Source organism: Triticum urartu, chromosome 6A (assembly GCF_056163025.1).
Source record: "Triticum urartu cultivar PI428250 chromosome 6A, HENAU_Tu73, whole genome shotgun sequence".
NCBI classification, from domain to species: Eukaryota; Viridiplantae; Streptophyta; class Magnoliopsida; order Poales; family Poaceae; genus Triticum; species Triticum urartu.
Genome location: NC_141878.1, coordinates 558,054,377 through 558,072,264, shown reverse-complemented (window position 1 = coordinate 558,072,264; position 17,888 = coordinate 558,054,377). Strand labels below are relative to the sequence as shown.

Genomic DNA, 17,888 nt, shown 5'->3' with positions numbered 1-17,888 from the left:
AAACAGAATGTATCAAAAACAGAACAGTCTGTAGTAATCTGTAACTAACGCAAACTTCTGGAACTTCAAAAAATCAGCAAAAATAGGAAGACCTAGAAAATTTTTTTATTGATCAGCATCAATTGTAATCACTATTTTATCACGTTATGGTGATATTTAACAAATTTTTTCGTGAACAGAAAGTTTCTGGAAATTACAGCAAGATCAAATAACTATCATCCAAGAAGATCCTATAGGTTTAACTTGGCACAAACACTAACTAAAACATAAAAACACATCTAACCAGAGGCTAGAACAAGGATTTATTCCTAAACAGAAGCAAAAGCAAAAAAACTAAAAATAAAATTGGGTTGCCTCCCAACAAGCGCTATCGTTTAACGCCCCTAGCTAGGCATTGATAATTTTAATGATGCTCACATGAGTGACAAGAATTGAAGCACAAAGAGAGCATCATGAAACACGTGACAAACACATCTAAGTCTAACATACTTCCTATGCATAGGCATCTTATAAGCAAACAAATTATCATAGCAAGCAAAAACTAGCATATGCAAGGAAGCGGAAATAAACGATAGCAATCTCAACATAACGAGAGGTAATTTATTATCATGAAAATTTCTACGACCATATTTCCCTCTCTCATAATAATTACATGTGGGATCATAAGCAAATTCAACAAAATAGCTATCACATAAAATATTTTCAACACGATCCACATGCATGTAAAGTTGACACTCTTCCGAAATAGTGGGATTAAAATTAACTAAAGTCATGACCTCTCCAAACCCAGTTTTATCAAAAATTTCATAAGATTGAATATTCTCCAAATATGTGGGATATAAAGTTGACACTCTTCCAAACCCACTTTCAATATTATTGCAAACAATATTATAAGTCTCATATTCATCATGGGGATTAAATAAATTTTCAAGATCATAAGAAGAATCACCCCAATCATGATCGTTGCAACAAGTAGTAGACAGAGCAAAACTAGCATCCCCAAGCTTAGGGTTTTGCATATTATTAGCACAATTGACATCAAGAGAATTTATAGTAAAATCATTGAAATCATGCTTTTCATCAAGGGAACTATCAAGCATGGGTGCAATAGCAACGATCTCATTTTTAACATAAGGAACTATAGCAAATTCGTCTTCATAAATATTGGCATCATGGCCACAAGAATAGCAAGCATCATGTTCATCAAGGGATATTTCAACCAAATCATCGGAATCATCATTATCTATAGATTCACGCATATCATTATTTTCTTCCAAAGCAACGGTCATTCTTTCAATAAATTCTTGGACATAGACATTATGAGCAAAGTTTTCATTGCAATATTTAAGTATGATGGAATTTTCAGATTTGTTGAGAGTAAAATCATACTTTTCAATCAAAGAAGCAACTTCATGAGCACCCTTAAAAACGACAAATTCTTCAATTTGTTCGATATCATAGTAGCTATAAACACCCTTTGCATAAGAAGATAAGATTTCATTATCATTGAACTCACATAGGTAGGGAAGGTGTTTTTTAGGGTTCTTAGAGCAACAAGTAAAATCACAAATTTCACAAAGATTCCAAGCATAGCATAGCAAACTATTTATATGATACCATAAGAGCTTCCCTTTCTCAGACAAACGACGATGCACAAAATGAGCATGCTCATCTAAAGATTTCCCATCAACTAGGCTAGTTGGGGTTTTAGCACGAGCACATAAGGATCGAAGATGATCCAAGTAGAACACTTTAAGTGGATCCATATCAATAGATTTTTAGCAAGCGAAGATGCAAGCATATAGAAGGGACAAGGAAACACAAACAAAGATACATACGGGAAGAAGGCGAACGAAAGAGAAAGGGCGAATAAAACGACAAGGGTGAAGTGGGGGAGAGGAAAACGAGAGGCAAATGGCAAATAATGTAATGCGGGAGATAAGGGATTTGTGATAGGTACTTGGTATGTTGACTTTTGCATAGACTCCCTGGCAACGGCGCCAGAAATGGCTCGTTGTCGAGAGTCAAATCTTGACTTGACTTCGCGTAAGCCTCCCCGGCAACGGCGCCAGAAATTCTTCTTGCTACCTCTTGAGCACTGCGTTGGATTTCCTCGAAGAGGAAAGGATGATGCAGCAAAGTAGCGTAAGTATTTCCCTCAGTTTTTGAGAACCAAGGTATCAATCCAGTAGGAGGCTATGCGCGAGTCCCTCGTACCTACACAAAGCAAATAGCTCCTCGCAACCAACGCGAATAGGGGTTGTCAATCCCTTCACGGTCACTTACGAGAGTGAGATCTAATACATATGATAGATAATATTTTTGGTGTTTTTGGTATAAAGATGCAAAGTAAAATAAAAAGCAAAGTAAAAAGCAAAGCAATAATAAAGTGATGAAGATTAATATGATGAGAATAGACCCGGGGGCCATAAGTTTCACTAGTGGCTTTTCTCAAGAGCATAAGTATTTTATGGTGGGTGAACGAATTACTGTTGAGCAATTGACGGAATTGAGCATAGTTATGAGAGTATCTAGGTATGATCATGTATATAGGCATCACGTCCAAGACAAGTAGACCGACTCCTGCCTACATCTACTACTATTATTCCACTCATCGACCGCTATCCAGCATGCATCTAGAGTATTAAGTTAATAAAAACAGAGTAACGCCTTAAGCAAGATGACATGATGTAGAGGGATAAATTCATGCAATATGATAAAAAAACCCATCTTGTTATCCTCGATGGCAACAATACAATACGTGCCTTGCTGCCCCTACTGTCACTGGGAAAGGACACCGCAAGATTGAACCCAAAGCTAAACACTTCTCCCATTGCAAGAAAAACCAATCTAGTAAGCCAAACCAAACTGATAATTCGAAGAGACTTGCAAAGATAACCAATCATACATAAAAGAATTCAGAGAAGATTCAAATATTGCTCATAGATAATCTTGATCATAAACCCACAATTCATCGGTCTCAACAAACACACCGCAAAAAGAAGATTACATCGAATAGATCTCCACGAGAGAGGGGGAGAACATTGTATTGAGATCCAAAAAGAGAGAAGAAGCCATCTAGCTACTAACTATGGACCCGAAGGTCTGAGGTAAACTACTCACACTTCATCGGAGGGGCCATGGTGATGATGTAGAAGCCCTTCGTGGTGGATTCCCCTTCCGGCGGAGCTCCGAAACAGGCCCCAAGATGGGATCTCGTGGGTACAGAAGGTTGCGGCGGTGGAATTAGGTTTTTGGCTCTGTATCTGATTGTTTGGGGGTACGTAGGTATATATAGGAGGAAGGAGTTCGTCGGTGGAGCTTCGTGGGGCCCACGAGGGTGGGGGCGCGCCCTAGGGGGTGGGCGCACCCCCTTACCTCATGCCCACCTCGTGGTTTTCTTGACGTAGGGTCCAAGTCTCCTGGATCATACTCGGTGAGAAAATCACGTTCCCGAAGGTTTCATTCCGTTTGGACTCCGTTTGATATTCCGTTTCTTCGAAACACTGAAATAGGCAAAAAACAGCAATGCTGGGCTGGGCCTCCGGTTAATAGGTTAGTCCCAAAAGTAATATAAATGTGGAAAATAAAGCCCAATATGGTCCAAAATAGTAGATAATATAGCATGGAGCAATCAAAAATTATAGATACGTTGGAGACGTATCACAAACTTATTTGCGAGTTCGCGAAGCTCTTGAACTGTCGGGGCGTTGCCAATCCCCAGGCAGTTCCAGCTTAACAGATTCATTGCGTCCGGCGGTCCTCCATCGCGGAGGCCGCCGATCTCGCGTCTGAGCCTTTCCCCCCATTGGGGGTCTTCTTCACTATGATTGTACCAGTCTTGTCTGTGGAATTTCCTCCTTTGTCAAGCTGCCCCATAAGTTTGGACCGCTTAGGATCTTGTTTAGGAGGATGGCTAACTAGCACCGTCCCCCCATCTGCCTTTCTCGCCACTACTAGCTCCAGCCCCGAAGCAGCCTTGGGAACCGGCGAGCCAGCAACTTGGTCCGACGGGCGCTTCCTGTTAGCGTCAGTCGCCTCTACATCCATCCCCTACTGATTCTGACTGCCCTGCTGGCTTGACTCTGAGTAGGGCGCAGCCGGCCCATCCCTTTTCTGTTCCTTCTGATTTCTGTTCTGACGGCGTGTGCCCCAGGCAGTTGTCGCAGGAGCTCGCAGATTTTTGAAAACCAGGGCAGAAGGAGGATGCACCCTTCACCATGTTCTTTGAATTCGTGGCCCATCATGCCACATACCTGGCACCAATCAGGCAAACGTTCGTACTTGACAGCGAAGATCTCCCTCTCGCCACCACGGATCAGAGATATGGCTTTCTTCAGCGGGTTCCGAACATCCAGCCTGATCCTGACCCTGTAAAAGTTTCCTTCAAAGTCAAAGGAGGACGGTTCTGCATCAACAAACTCTCCAATCTTTGAGGCTAAAGCCTTCACTTTCCCATGATAAGCAATAGGGAGCTCGATGATCCGCGCCCAGATCTCAAAAGTATAGAGCTCGATCGAGGAGGGCTTGGTGTATCCATCATATGGGGCGATGATAACTGGATTGCCTCGGAAGTGCCAAGGTCCGCCCTGTGTGACACGTTCCCAATCCCCCAAGCAATCAAATTGCATTTGGAACAAGTTTTCCTCCAAAGTTTTGATCTTGACTGGCCTGGCTAAGTCCCATGCCGATCGCATGTTGTTGAAGAACTAGTAGTTACTGAACCCTTTTGTCCATGTGAAGTCGGGCTAGGATCATCCACCGGAGTTTCTCCACCGTCGGGGCATCATCATCCTCAAATATCACATCATCAAGATCATCTCCTTTGAGGGACAACTCCTGCATCATCTCCTCCAGGTTTCCTTTTCCTTTACGATCAAATGCCGAAGAACTTCCATGGTTTGCCATCGCATGTTGTCGGCAGAAAACCGATCGACCATGGAGTAAAACCCTAACCCTTGCGCGGTAGAAGATCGTTCCAAGTCCGGGGAGGCAGACTGCGCTACCCCTGCGGTGGACGAGGTCGGATCCCGCCCCCGCCGGAGAGAAGGGAGGTAAGATCTCAACGTCGCTGGAGGCGACGAGATAAGGTAAAACCCTAACTAGAGGGAACGTTGAGGCCGTGGAATAGATGGCCATCAGATCGCTGCTGACTCGCATCTCCAAGGACACCACTAAAACCGAGCATACGCTGGGACGGGCTTGTAAAAGCCCGATCTTCTTTTCTCAAGTCTGAGACCGGCCCGAAGCTCGAAATGCACTCTTTTCTCAAGCCCGAGCCCGGCCTGAATATTGTTTTTTAGTGTTCGCACATGTAAGCCTGGCCCGAAGCCCAAAAGCTTGGGCCGAAATCCTGAAAAAGAAAAGCCCGAGCCCGGCCTGAGCTACCTTTCGGGCTGCAAAATGAAACCCGAGCCCAGCCCAAATATCAAGCCCGAAGCCCGGTTTTTTTAGGCCTAGTTGTCCATGCTCTCGGGTTTAGACACTAATCGTCCATGGGTGGACAGTGGACAGGGGAGAGGTCATCCAAACCATATGGAGGAAACATCTTCCCTTACAGAGAAAGAACTAAATAAAATGTCTGCTAGCATCACTTTGAATCATCGATCGCTAGCAATTCGACCATATTTTTAAATCCTAAGAAAAGTGTCAGATGTTCATCAAGTTTTTAAATTTATGGATCCCAAATTCAACCATACTCCTTGATATGACCTTCATCTCAAGCTTTCTCTCCTGACAATTTTACTGGACAGGCTTCAACGGGCTCGAGCCTGCCCTCTAAAACTAAAAAAATATTAGTTCCCAGCCCATCTCGTCCCACTGCCTAGCTGGTTGGTTCCCAGTTCTAACCCTTGTACTGATTCTAATGTGTTTTATACACAAACTAGCAGTTAGATGTTCCAGCCAGTAAGCGGCCATCCAGCCGTTCCAGCAGTAGCGTGCTTGTCACGCGTGCGAGCACGGCACCAGGAGACGAGGGACGCCCCCTTCTTGTGTTCGGCAAGAGTGCTAAAATGCTCAAGATCGACTGCAAACACATGCTGACGAAGATGTGATGTTTTTTTACCCAAGTTCAGGCCGCTCGAAAGCGTAAAATCCTACGTCTCACTGTTTATATACACATGTGGAGGTGATTACAATGGCGAGCTAGGTTCTTTCTCTTTAAGGCACTCGAGGAGGAAGAAGTGATGTCGCTACTCGTTAGTGGGAGAAGCTTATGCCCTATCTTTGTGGTGTGTTGGAGATTTGAATGCAAAGGGTCTGAGCCCTTTTTCTAGGTGTCCATGGACCTCCTTTTATACACCACAAAGAAGTTACCATAGTGACAAGCACAATGATGTACCTACCACATTAAATGAGGGTATATGTGTCGGCTCAGAGCCTTGTTGGGAGGGCGAGATGCCTGATACGTCTCCGTCGTATCTATAAGTTTTGATTGTTCCATGCCAATATTATACAACTTCCATATACTTTTGGCAACTTTTTATACTATTTTTGAGACTAACATATTGATTCAGTGCCCAATGTCAGTTCCTATTTGTTGCATGTTTTTTATTTCGCAGAAAATCCATATCAAATGAAGTCCAAACGGAATAAAAACTGACGGAGATTTTTTTTGGAATATATGTGATTTTTGGGAAGAAGAATCAACGCGATATGATGCCCGAGGGGGCCACGAGGCAGGGGGGCACGCCCCAGGGGGTCAGGCGCGCCCTGGACCCTCGTGGCCACCCCGTAAAGCGGTTGGTGCCCTTCTTTCGCCGCAAGAAAGCTAATATCCGGATAGAGATCGTGTCCAAAATTCAGCCCAATCGGAGTTATGGATCTCCGGTTATAAAAGAAACGGTGAAAGGCCAGATCTGAGAACGCAGAAACAGAGAGAGACAGATAGACAGATCCAATCTCGGAGGGGCTTTCGCCCCTCCCATGCCATGGAGACCAAGGACTAGAGGGGAAACCCTTCTCCCATCTAGGGAGGAGGTCAAGGAAGAAGAAGACGAAGGGCCCTCCTCTCCCCTTCTCTTCCGGTGGCGCCGGAACGCTGCCGGGGGCCATCATCATCACCGCAGTCTTCACCAACAACTTCACCGCCATCATCACCAACTCTTCCCCCCTCTATGCAGTGGTGTATCCTCTCTCTTACCCGTTGTAATCTCTACTTAAACATGGTGCTCAATGAGGGAGTCCTGGATTAGGGGGTCCTCGGATAGCCGGACTATATACTTTGGCCGGACTGTTGGACTATGAAGATACAAGATTGAAGACTTCGTCTCGTGTCCGGATGGGAGTCTCCTTGGCGTGGAAGGCAAGCTTGGAAATTCGGATATGTAGATCTCCTCCCTTGTAACCGACTCTGTGTAACCCTAGCCCCCTCCGGTGTCTATATAAACTGGAGGGTTTAGTCCATAGGACAACAACAATCATAATCACAGGCTAGCTTCTAGGGTTTAGCCTCTACGATCTCGTGGTAGATCAACTCTTGTAATACTCATATCATCAAGATCAATCAAGCAGGAAGTAGGGTATTACCTCCATCGAGAAGGCCCGAACCTGGTAAACATTGTGTCCCCGCCTCCTGTTACCATCCGCCTTAGACGCACAGTTCGGGACCCCCTACCCGAGGTCCGCCGGTTTTGACACCGACATTGGTGCTTTCATTGAGAGTTCCACTGTGCCGTCGTGATAAAGGCTTGACGGCTTCTTCGATCATCGGCAATGATGCGATCTAGGGTGAGGTTTTTCTCCCCGGACAGATCTTCGTATTTGGCAGCTTCGTACTGTGGGCCAACTCGCTTGGCCATCTGGAGCAGATCGAGAGCTACGCCCCTGGCCGTCAGGTCAGGTTTGGAAACTTAAACTATACTGCCGACATCCGCGGAGACTTGATCTTCGACAGATTCAAGCCCATGTCAGGTGCGCCGCACAGTCACGACGAGCATGACTTAACTCTACCGTCGGACGGTGTTCGGGAGATCACACCTGTGGCTACTCCGGCCCTCAATCCAGAGCAGATCACGCCATCCGAGGACAGGTGGATGGACCCCGCCACGGAGGTCGCACACTCAGTGGCGTTAGAGCCGAATACGAACTTCACCTCTTATGAGACCTGTGTTGCCGGACCCTTGGATTCGTCCCCGGCCACGGGCTCCGAACCGCTTGTGTCCGTGCCTATCGAATTTGATTGGGCACCGATCATGGAGTTTAACTCCACGGATATTTTCCAGCACTCGCCCTTGGGCGACGTGCTAGATTCATTAAGGTCTCTCTCCTTGTTAGGAGACCCTCGACCGAACTATGTCCGGCTCGGGTGGGAAGCAGACGACGAAGAAATTCGTTACCCACCCACCACCCACTTAATAGCCACTGTCGACGATTTAACCGACATGCTTGATTTCGACTCCGAAGACATCGACGGTATGGACGACGATGCAGGAGAGGAACAGGAACCACCTCCCATAGGGCGCTGGACAGCCACTTCATAATATGATATATACATGGTGGACACCCCCAAAGAAAGCGATGGCAATAAGGCAACGGAGGATAATCCCCTCGAGAAGCAATCTAAGCACCGGCGTCATCGACGCTGCTCTAAGCCTCGCCATGGCAAAAGCAGCGATACCGGCACAAGAGACAATAACGCTGCAGATAGTGCCGAAGACGAAGACAATCCCCTCCAGCCAGACTCCGAGTGGGAGGATGGGCAAGCTAGCCCTAAGGAACAGGCAGCAGACGGAGAATCAGAGGATGACAATTACATGCCTCTCTCCGAAGACGAGATGAGCCTTGGCGACGAAGAATTTATCGTGCATGAGGATCCCGTCGAGCAGGAGCGCTTCAAGCGCCGGCTTATAGCCACAACAAACAGCCTAAAGAAAAAGCAACAACAGCTTCAAGCTGACCAAGATCTGTTAGCGGATAGATGGACTGAGGTCCTGGCGGCCGAGGAATATGAACTCGAGCGCCCAATTAAAAGTTACCCAAAGCGCAGATTGCTACCCCAACTCGAGGAGGAAGCATTAAAGCCTATGCTTCCAGTGTATGATGCGGCTGACCGGCCACCTCGTGGCCGAGACAAAGCGGCATATCAGGCCGAAGTCCGGCCCGCACCCCGTCGCGAGTTAAACAAAAATACCAAGGCCCGGGGTAACACACATGACCTGCGCGACGTATGGGAAAACATAGCAGGATATGCAAGATCGATCTACGGATCACGGGGGTGCGCCCCAACGCGTGACAACGACTGTCACACCGGATATACTAAAAAAAAATCCGGCAGGGCCGAATACAGCAGACAAGACTCGTATGAACTGCGTCGCGACATAGCCCGGCACAGAGGCACCGCACACCCCCTGTGCTTCACTGATGAAGTAATGGATCACGAATTCCCCGAAGGTTTTAAACCCGTGAACATTGAATCATATGATGGTACAATAGACCCCGCGGTATGGATCGAAGATTTCTTCCTCCACATTCACATGGCCCGCGGGGATGATCTACACGCCATCAAGTATCTCCCGCTAAAACTGAAAGGGCCGGCTCGGCATTGGTTGAATAGCTTGCCGGTAAACTCCATCGGAAGTTGGGAGAACCTGGCAGACGCATTCCTGGACAACGTCCAGGGCACTTATGTGCGACCATCGGATGCTGATGATTTAAGTCACATAACACAATAGCCCGGAGAGTCAGCCAGGAAATTCTGGACTTGGTTCTTAACTAAAAAGAACCAAATTGTTGACTGTCTGGATGCCGAAGCCCTAGCGGCCTTTAAACATAACATCTGTGACGAGTGGCTCCCCCGACATCTCATCCAAGAGAAGCCAAAATCCATGGCAGCCCTCACGACAATCATGACCCGCTTTTGCGCGGGCGAAGATAGCTGGTTGGCCCATAGCAACAACACAGCAAGCAACCCTGGCACGTCAGAGGCCAGAGATAGCAACGGCAAACCCCAACGCAACAAACACAAGCGCCGCAAAAATGGTGAAAACACCAAAGATACGGCAGTCAATGCCGGATTTAGTGGCTCTAAGTCCGGTCAGCGGAATGGGCCACTCAAAAATGACAATTCGGGTCCGCCCAGTCTGGACCGCATACTCGATCGCCCATGCCAAATTCATGGCACCCCAGGAACACCAGCCAATCATACCAACAGAGAATGCTGGGTCTTCAAACAAGCCGGCAGGTCAGGCGGCAAAAACAAAGATAAAGGGTCTCAAAGCGATGATGGCGACGAGGAGCCCAGATCACCGAATACAGGAGGACAAAAGAAATTTCCCCCAAAAATCCAAACGGTGAACGTGGTAAACGGCACCCACACCCCCAACTCGGACTGGATGCGCACCCCTAGGGACGCCGACTTAACGGAACTAGTCGTTCCACCTCACACGAGTCCTCATGGACGGAGGCAGCAGTCTAAACCTGCTTTACGAGGACACAGTGTGCAAGATGGGCATCGACCATTCGGTGATCAAGCCCACTAAAGCCACCTTCAAAGGTATTATACCAGGTGTGGAGGCCAACTGTACGGGCTCCATCGCCCTTGAGGTAGTCTTCGGATCACCAGACAATTACCGTGCCAAAGAGTTAATCTTCGACATCGTCCACTTTCGCAGTGATTATCAGGCACTGCTCGGACGAACCGCGTTCGCTCGATTCAACGCGGTGCCACATTACGCCTACCGTAAGCTCAAGATGCCCAGTCCGCGCGGTGTCATCACGGTTAATGGCAAGGCCGAACTTTCCCTCGGCACCAAGGAGCATACCGCTGCTTTAACAGCAGAAGCAATGAGTGGCACCTTCCAATCGAACCTCGAGTCGACGACCAGGCTCCCGGACACCGCCAAAGGACTCCAAACTACTTCGCGGCAGGATAGCCTGGCTCGTCCAGAGCTCAATTAAACATTCTGGCAAAGGCCAGGACAGGCCGCATACCGCGGCTCAACCGCTCTCCAGCACACAAACATTTCTTACATTCCCTCTGCAGGTTCACCCTTGTGCCGACCATGACTAGCGATTTGGAAGCAGCTCGAACGCGCAAGGGAATCCTTAGATATTCCCCGCAATGACCATCCGACTATACTCCAGATCCGCACACAGCTTCTTCCCCTGGTCTCAGCAGGTTCCACAGTCATATCTCTTTTTTATCACATTACCTATACTCATACGCATCGACCTACCATTCAAATACAACATGTGGATTTATATGACGCTTATCTGCTGTTATTTCTTATTGAAATTCTTTCGTCAAGTGGCATCCATACGTCGCGACATGCCTTAAATATGCAAGGGGCTTCGTTTTACCCATAATACGGCAATAAAGTCTGAGCACCTTCATGGAAGTTCGGCACCCTGAACTTATAGCATTATATGCATCAGCTCCGAATCATGTCTGGGGTCAAATGTTGGGTTTGCCCGACTCCCATGTTTTGCTGCCTTACGTTCCGCTATATCGGCTAAGGCGGCACAGGGAGAACTACCGCGATTGTGTCCCGGTTCTTCCGGACGAGCACCTCAGTAGAGAAAGCCGAAAACTGACTGTCATGATACAACTAGAACTGGTTAGCTGTTCGAGAGGTTGTAAAATATTTAAGGATTTCTCCCGCATAATGCCATAACCAATGCAGCGTGCGATGGATCGGTTTTTTCTTCCGACTAGGTGCTTATAGAGCCCCTTGTGCGGTCTTCCGAACACCAGGGGTTGCGCCTACCTTCCTTTTCTAAAGCTCCTATGGCTAAGTGAGAGTGATAAAGCCCTATAGTCCGATTGCCTGGTTCGTTGTGCTGAACACCTCCTTCGAAGGACCCAAAACTGGGATAAAGAGTGATCAGGTTTATCCCGAACACCCCCGTACTTCCTACGTGGGGGCAGAAGCGGACGACTAGCCAACTCTCAGGATTAATATATAAAATGGCCGCGTAGGAGGATAAACTTTCATATAACAGGCAATAAATAATAGAAATGACCTTGTTCAACATTACAAAGGACAACATGATTGTATTCATGGAAATATAACCTCCTTGGTGCATTGCTCCGCCGCAAGGTAGGATCCTTTCAGGACACTTTCATAATATAGTTCGGGCTTGCGGTGCTCCTTCCCCTCTGGTGGTCCCTCGATCATCAGCTTTTCAGCATCCATCTTCCCCCAGTGCACCTTTGCACGGGCGAAAGCCATTCGCGCACCCTCTATACAGACCGCCCGCTTGATGACGTTAAGTCGAGGGCAGGCACTTACAAGCCGCTTCATGAGCCCAAAGTAGCTGCTTGGAATCGGCTCGGCAGGCCATAGCCGGATAATCAAATCCTTCATGGCTAGTTCCGCCGCCCTATGCAGTTCGATCAGCTGTTTCAGTTGATCGGCAAAAGGCACCGGATAATTCGGTGCCAGATACTGCGACCAGAAGAGTTTATCCGCAGTGTTCCTTTCTTCGGCTCGGTAGAATTGGGCGGCATCCGATATGCTGCGGGGCAGCTCCACAAATACCCCTGAAGAAATCCGAATTCAAAATTAGAAACATGATTTTCTCCTCAAATACTTGCTTTACATGGAAAAAAGCCTTACCCGCCACGATCTTCCTCGCTTCTTGGATCTCTTGCAGGGTGCTTTGGGTTTCCCCCCGGGCATCGTGCGCGGCTTGATGAGATTTGGTGAGTTCGGATTCTTTCTCTGTTAAACTCTGCTCCAAGGTCTCGCATTTCTTCACGACCTCTTGAAGCTCCCGCTCAGCTTCAATAACCCTGGCATCATGCTTCTCACGAAGAGTCTGCTCTGCGGCTGCCTTTTTCTCGGCCTCGGCTACAACCCTCTTAAGAGCCTCGACTTCGGGCATCGTCCCTAGCGCAAATCATGAAACATATTTTGTCATAATGGAAATTCATTCGCACTGAACGCGAACGAGGCTTGCGCATACCTTGTTTATCTTCCAACTGTCGCTTCAACTGACCAAGTTCTTCTTTGGCCCGCTCCAGACTTTGATTCAGTCCAGAGACCTCCGCAGTATGAGAGGCAGCAGCTGCTGCAGACGCCTGCTTATAAAAGAAGAGAGATAGATGTCATTAAATGAGTCTTCCCGTGAACATAAATTTGATCCTCTATCCGGTTCTTTCTTTCACCGAACAGTGTATCAGGGGCTACTATCCATACTATGCCACTCTTCGAAACCTTATAAAACATACCTCAAAGCCCCTTATAAGGCTGATACATGCTTCATTCTGTCCACTCTCAGCAGACTGTATCTTCTCAATCACCGCACCCATAAGGGCACGGTGTTCATCGACGATGGAGGCGCTCTTCAGCGCCGCCAACAAAGCATCCGGCACCTCTGGTTGGACAGAGGTTGCGGTGGAACAAGCACGCCCCCTCCAGCCGAGGGAGGCCGCATGCTTGATTCTGGAGCCGTATTGGTCTCCGGAATTGCGTCCGGCTAGGCGCCGAATTCAAGATGTCCCCCGCCATCGACGTCCATGGGAATCTTTTCCCCCATGTCTCGGGCCCTGGAAGTTTGACCTCTAGGCGCCGCCTTCATGATCTCCCCCCCTCCTTGGCCGGGGTCCTATTGGGACGAAGCCTCGGTGTTATTCACACATTTGGGGGAAGGGGCCTTCGGGGGCGTCCCACTCTCCATAGCATCCGAGCTCAGCAAATCCTTTGATGAAGATTGTTCGGTGCGGGACCTCGCCGGACTACAAAAAATATGGCTCAGGTTAAAATATTACGCCATGATGAGTCTGGACGCATAAACGTGTTCAGATTTTATATACTCACGAGTTCACCAGGGGCTCGGCCCTGGGATCCCACGCCAGGCTGCTGTCAGCGACGGCAGTGGACTCCTCCAAAAGAGGAGCTTTTCCCCTTCTAGGCGACTCGGCCTCCAAGTGTATGGAGGCCGCCCTCTTCTTTCTTCCCCCCGCTGGGGATTCATCTTCCTCCTCGTCGTCATCCTCTTTGGAGGCAGAACGGGCGTTGGAGCCTTTAGATATTGTGTCCGAAGTGTCACGGCGACGAAGACCTCCCCGGGTCTTTTTGGCCTCCTTCTCGGCCTTCTTCTTCGGCACCTTGTAAGGCATCGGGACCAGCATCTTCGTCAGAAGTGGGCCGGCCGGTTCTTCGGGCAGCGGGGCCGTACAGTGGATCCACCCCGCCTTCTTCGTCTAGCCCTAGGAGAGTTGAGGAGAACACATTAAGCATTTCCCTTGGGTTATGCGGATAAAACGTATAATAACTTACCGAGCTTGCAGGGCGGGACAGTTGGTACCCGCGGTCCTCGGCCGAGTCCGGCCATGATTTGCCAGACTTGAAAAGCACCTTCCAGATATCTTTGTGCGAGGAGCCAAAGAGCTCTCGCAGGGTCTGGTGCTTAGCCAGATCGAATTCCCATAGATTGCAAGTCCGGTGTTGACAAGGCAGGATCCGGTGAACCCGCATCACCTGGACTACATCGACAAGTTCGATGTTCTTGTCTTCCATATCCTTGACGCACATCTGGAGCACCGACAGTTCATCGGGCGAAGACCATTTCAGGCCCTTCTTGGCCCAGGACGTAAGCCGCAAAGGGGCTCCGGATCGGAACTCGGGAGTAGCGGCCCATTCCGTGCCGCGCGGCTCAGTGATGTAAAACCACCACTGTTGCCACTCTTTGATGGAATCATTAAAAGTACCTGTTGGCCATGTGACGCTGGGCATCTTGCTCACCATAGCGCCCCCGCACTCGGCGTGCTCACCGCTCACTACCTTGGGCTTCATGAGGGAGTCCTGGATTAGGGGGTGTCCGGATAGCCGGACTATACCTTCAGCCGGACTCCTGGACTATGAAGATACAAGATTGAAGACTTCGTCCCGTGTCCGGATGGGACTTTCCTTGGCGTGGAAGGCAAGCTTGGCGATGCGGATATTCAGATCTCCTACCATTGTAACCGACTTTGTGTAACCCTAACCCTCTCCGGTGTCTATATAAACCGGAGGGTTTTAGTCCGTAGGACAACCTCAATATACAACAATCATACCATAGGCTAGCTTCTAGGGTTTAGCCTCCTTGATCTCGTGGTAGATCTACTCTTGTACTACCCATATCATCACTATTAATCAAGTAGGACGTAGGGTTTTACCTCCATCAAGAGGGCCCGGACCTGGGTAAAACATTGTGTCCCTTGTCTCCTGTTACCATCCGCCTAGACGCACAGTTCGGGACGCCCTACCCGAGATCCGCCGGTTTTGACACCGACATTGGTGCTTTCATTGAGAGTTCCTCTGTGTCATCGCTTTTAGGCCCGATGGCTCCTTTGATCATCAACAACGATGGAGTCCAGGGTGAGACTTTTCTTCCCGGAAAGATCTTCGTCTTCGGCGGCTTCGCACTGCGGGCCAATTCGCTTGGTCACCTGGAGCAGATCGAAAGCTACGCCCCTGGCCATCAGGTCAGGTTTGGAAGTTTAAACTACATGGCTGACATCCGCGGGGACTTGATCTTCGATGGATTCGAGCCACAGCCAAGCGCGCCGCACTGTCTCGATGGGCATGATCTAGCTCTGCCACCGAACAGTGTCCTGGAGGCCGCGCGCGCATTGGTTCCGACCCTTAATTCAGAGCCCACTGCGCCGGTCGAGGATGAGTGGTTGGATGCCGCCTCGGGGGCTGCAATCTCAAAGGCGATCGAGCCGAACGGCAGCCCCGCACCCCGCAAGGCCCGTGACTCCGAGGGGCCAGATTCCTCTCCAGACTCTGAGCCCTCCACGCGCCCGCCGATCGAATCCGATTGGGCGCCGATCATGGAGTTCACCGCCGCAGACATCTTTCAGCACTCACCCTTCTGCGACATCCTGAAGTCGCTAAAGTCTCTCTCTTTATCAGGAGAGCCCTGGCCGGACTACGGTCAGCAAGGTTGGGATACAGACGATGAAGAAATTCAAAGCCCACCCACCACCCACTTCGTAGCCACTGTCGACGACTTAGCCGACATGCTCGACTTCGACTCCGAAGACATCGATGGTATGGACGACGATGCAGGAGACGACCAAGAACCAGCACCTGTAGGGCACTGGAAGGCCACCTCGTCATATGACATATATATGGTGGACACTCCAAAAGATGGAGATGGCGATGGAACAGCGGAGGATGACGCATCCAAAAAACAGACCACCGGCGTCAGCGGCGCCGCTCTAAATCCCACCAAAGCAAAAACGGTGATTCCGGCACGGGAGTTAATACTACTCCGGATAGCGCCGAAGAACACCCCCTCCAGCAAGATTCGGCACAGGAGGATGGAGAAGCCAGCCCTCACGAGAGAGCGGCAGACAGAGAGGTTGAGGATGATAATTATATGCCTCCCTCCGAAGATGAGGCAAGCCTCGACGACGACGAATTCGTCGTGCCAGCGGATCCCGTCGAACAAGAGCGTTTTAAACACAGGCTTATAGCCACGTCAAGCAGCCTCAAGAAAAAGCAGCAATAGCTTAGAGCTGATCAAGATTTGCTAGCTGACAGATGGACTGAAGTCCTTGTGGCCGAAGAGTATGAACTCGAACGCCCCTCCAAGAGTTACCCAAAGCGCGGGCTGCTACCCCGATTAGAGGAGGAAGCACCTATATCACCAGCGCATGACATGGCCGACCGGCCACCTCGTGGTCGTGACAGAGAGGCCTCCCGGCCCTCCACTCAAGCCGTGCCCCGGTGCCGCTCAAAACATGCTAAGGCATGGGAAAACGCACCAGACCTGCGAGAGATACTGGAGGACAAGGCAAGACAAGCAAGATCGATCTACGGATCACGTGGGCGCCCTACGACAAGTGACGGGGATCGTCACTCCGGACATAATAAATCCGGCCGGGCCGAACATAGTAGACAATGCTCATTGGAGCTGCATCGTGATATAGCCCAATACAGAGGCGCCGCACACCCACTATGCTTCACAGATGAAGTAATGGATCATAAAATCCCTGAGGGTTTCAAACCCGTGAACATCAAATCATACGATGGCACAATAGATCCGGCGGTATGGGTCGAGGATTATCTCCTTCATATCCACATGGCCCGCGGCGATGATCTACATGCCATCAAATACCTCCCACTCAAACTTAAGGGACCAGCCCGGCATTGGCTTAACAGCTTGCCGGCAGATTCAATCGGTTCTTGGGAAGACCTGGAAGCCGCATTCCTCGACAATTTTCAGGGTACCTATGTGCGACCACCGGACGCTGATGACCTAAGCCACATAATTCAGCAGCCAGAGGAATCGGCCAGGCAATTCTGGACACGGTTCCTAACAAAGAAAAACCAAATAGTCGACTGTCCGGACGCAGAGGCCCTAGCAGCCTTCAAGCATAACATCCGCGACGAGTGGCTTGCCCGGCACCTTGGACAAGAAAAGCCAAAATCTATGGCAGCCCTCACGACACTCATGACCCGCTTTTGCGCGGGAGAAGACAGCTGGCTAGCTCGCAGCAACAACTTAACCAAGAACCTTGGTAATTCGGATACCAAGGACAAAAGTGGCAGGTCACGCCGGAACAAGCAAAAATGCTGCGTTAACAGCGACAGCAACGAGGATACGGCAGTCAATGCCGGATTTTGAGGCTACAAATCCGGTCAGCGGAAAAAGCCATTCAAAAGAAATACTCAGGGCCCGTCCAATTTGGACAGAATACTCGACCGCTTGTGCCAGATACATGGCACCCCCGAAAAGCCAGCCAATCACACCAACAGGGATTGTTGGGTGTTCAACCAGGCAGGCAAGTTAAATGCCGAAAATAGAGACAAGGGGCTGCGTAGCGACGATGAGGAGGAGCCCAGGCCACCGAACAATAGTGGACAGAAGGGTTTTCCCCCACAAATGCGGACGGTGAACATGATATACGCAACCCACATCCCCAAAAGGGAGTGAAAGCGTGCATTACG

The 17,888-nt window shown here is 49.3% G+C and overlaps 1 protein-coding gene across 1 annotated transcript; it reads right to left on the bottom strand.

The window, feature by feature from the left end:
• Positions 1-11,999: 11,999 nt before the first annotated feature.
• On the bottom strand, positions 12,000-12,828 carry LOC147966304 (uncharacterized). Its single transcript, XM_087530782.1, has 2 exons — positions 12,561-12,828; positions 12,000-12,484 (listed from the first exon to the last, which is right to left on the bottom strand). The coding sequence occupies exons 1-2, from the start codon at positions 12,826-12,828 to the stop codon at positions 12,000-12,002; spliced, it is 753 nt and encodes a 250-aa protein (XP_087386908.1).
• Between the last annotated feature and the right edge of the window lie 5,060 nt (positions 12,829-17,888).

What these genes read in the sequence shown, in the direction of transcription:
- LOC147966304 (XM_087530782.1), bottom strand. Translation starts at nt 12,828, where the DNA reads ATGCCCGAAGTCGAGGCTCTTAAGAGGGTTGTAGCCGAGGCCGAGAAA. An exon ending in AGCGAGGAAGATCGTGGCGG is followed by an intron (nt 12,485 to 12,560) that starts GTAAGGCTTTTT and finishes GGATTTCTTCAG; the next exon opens with GGGTATTTGTGGAGCTGCCC.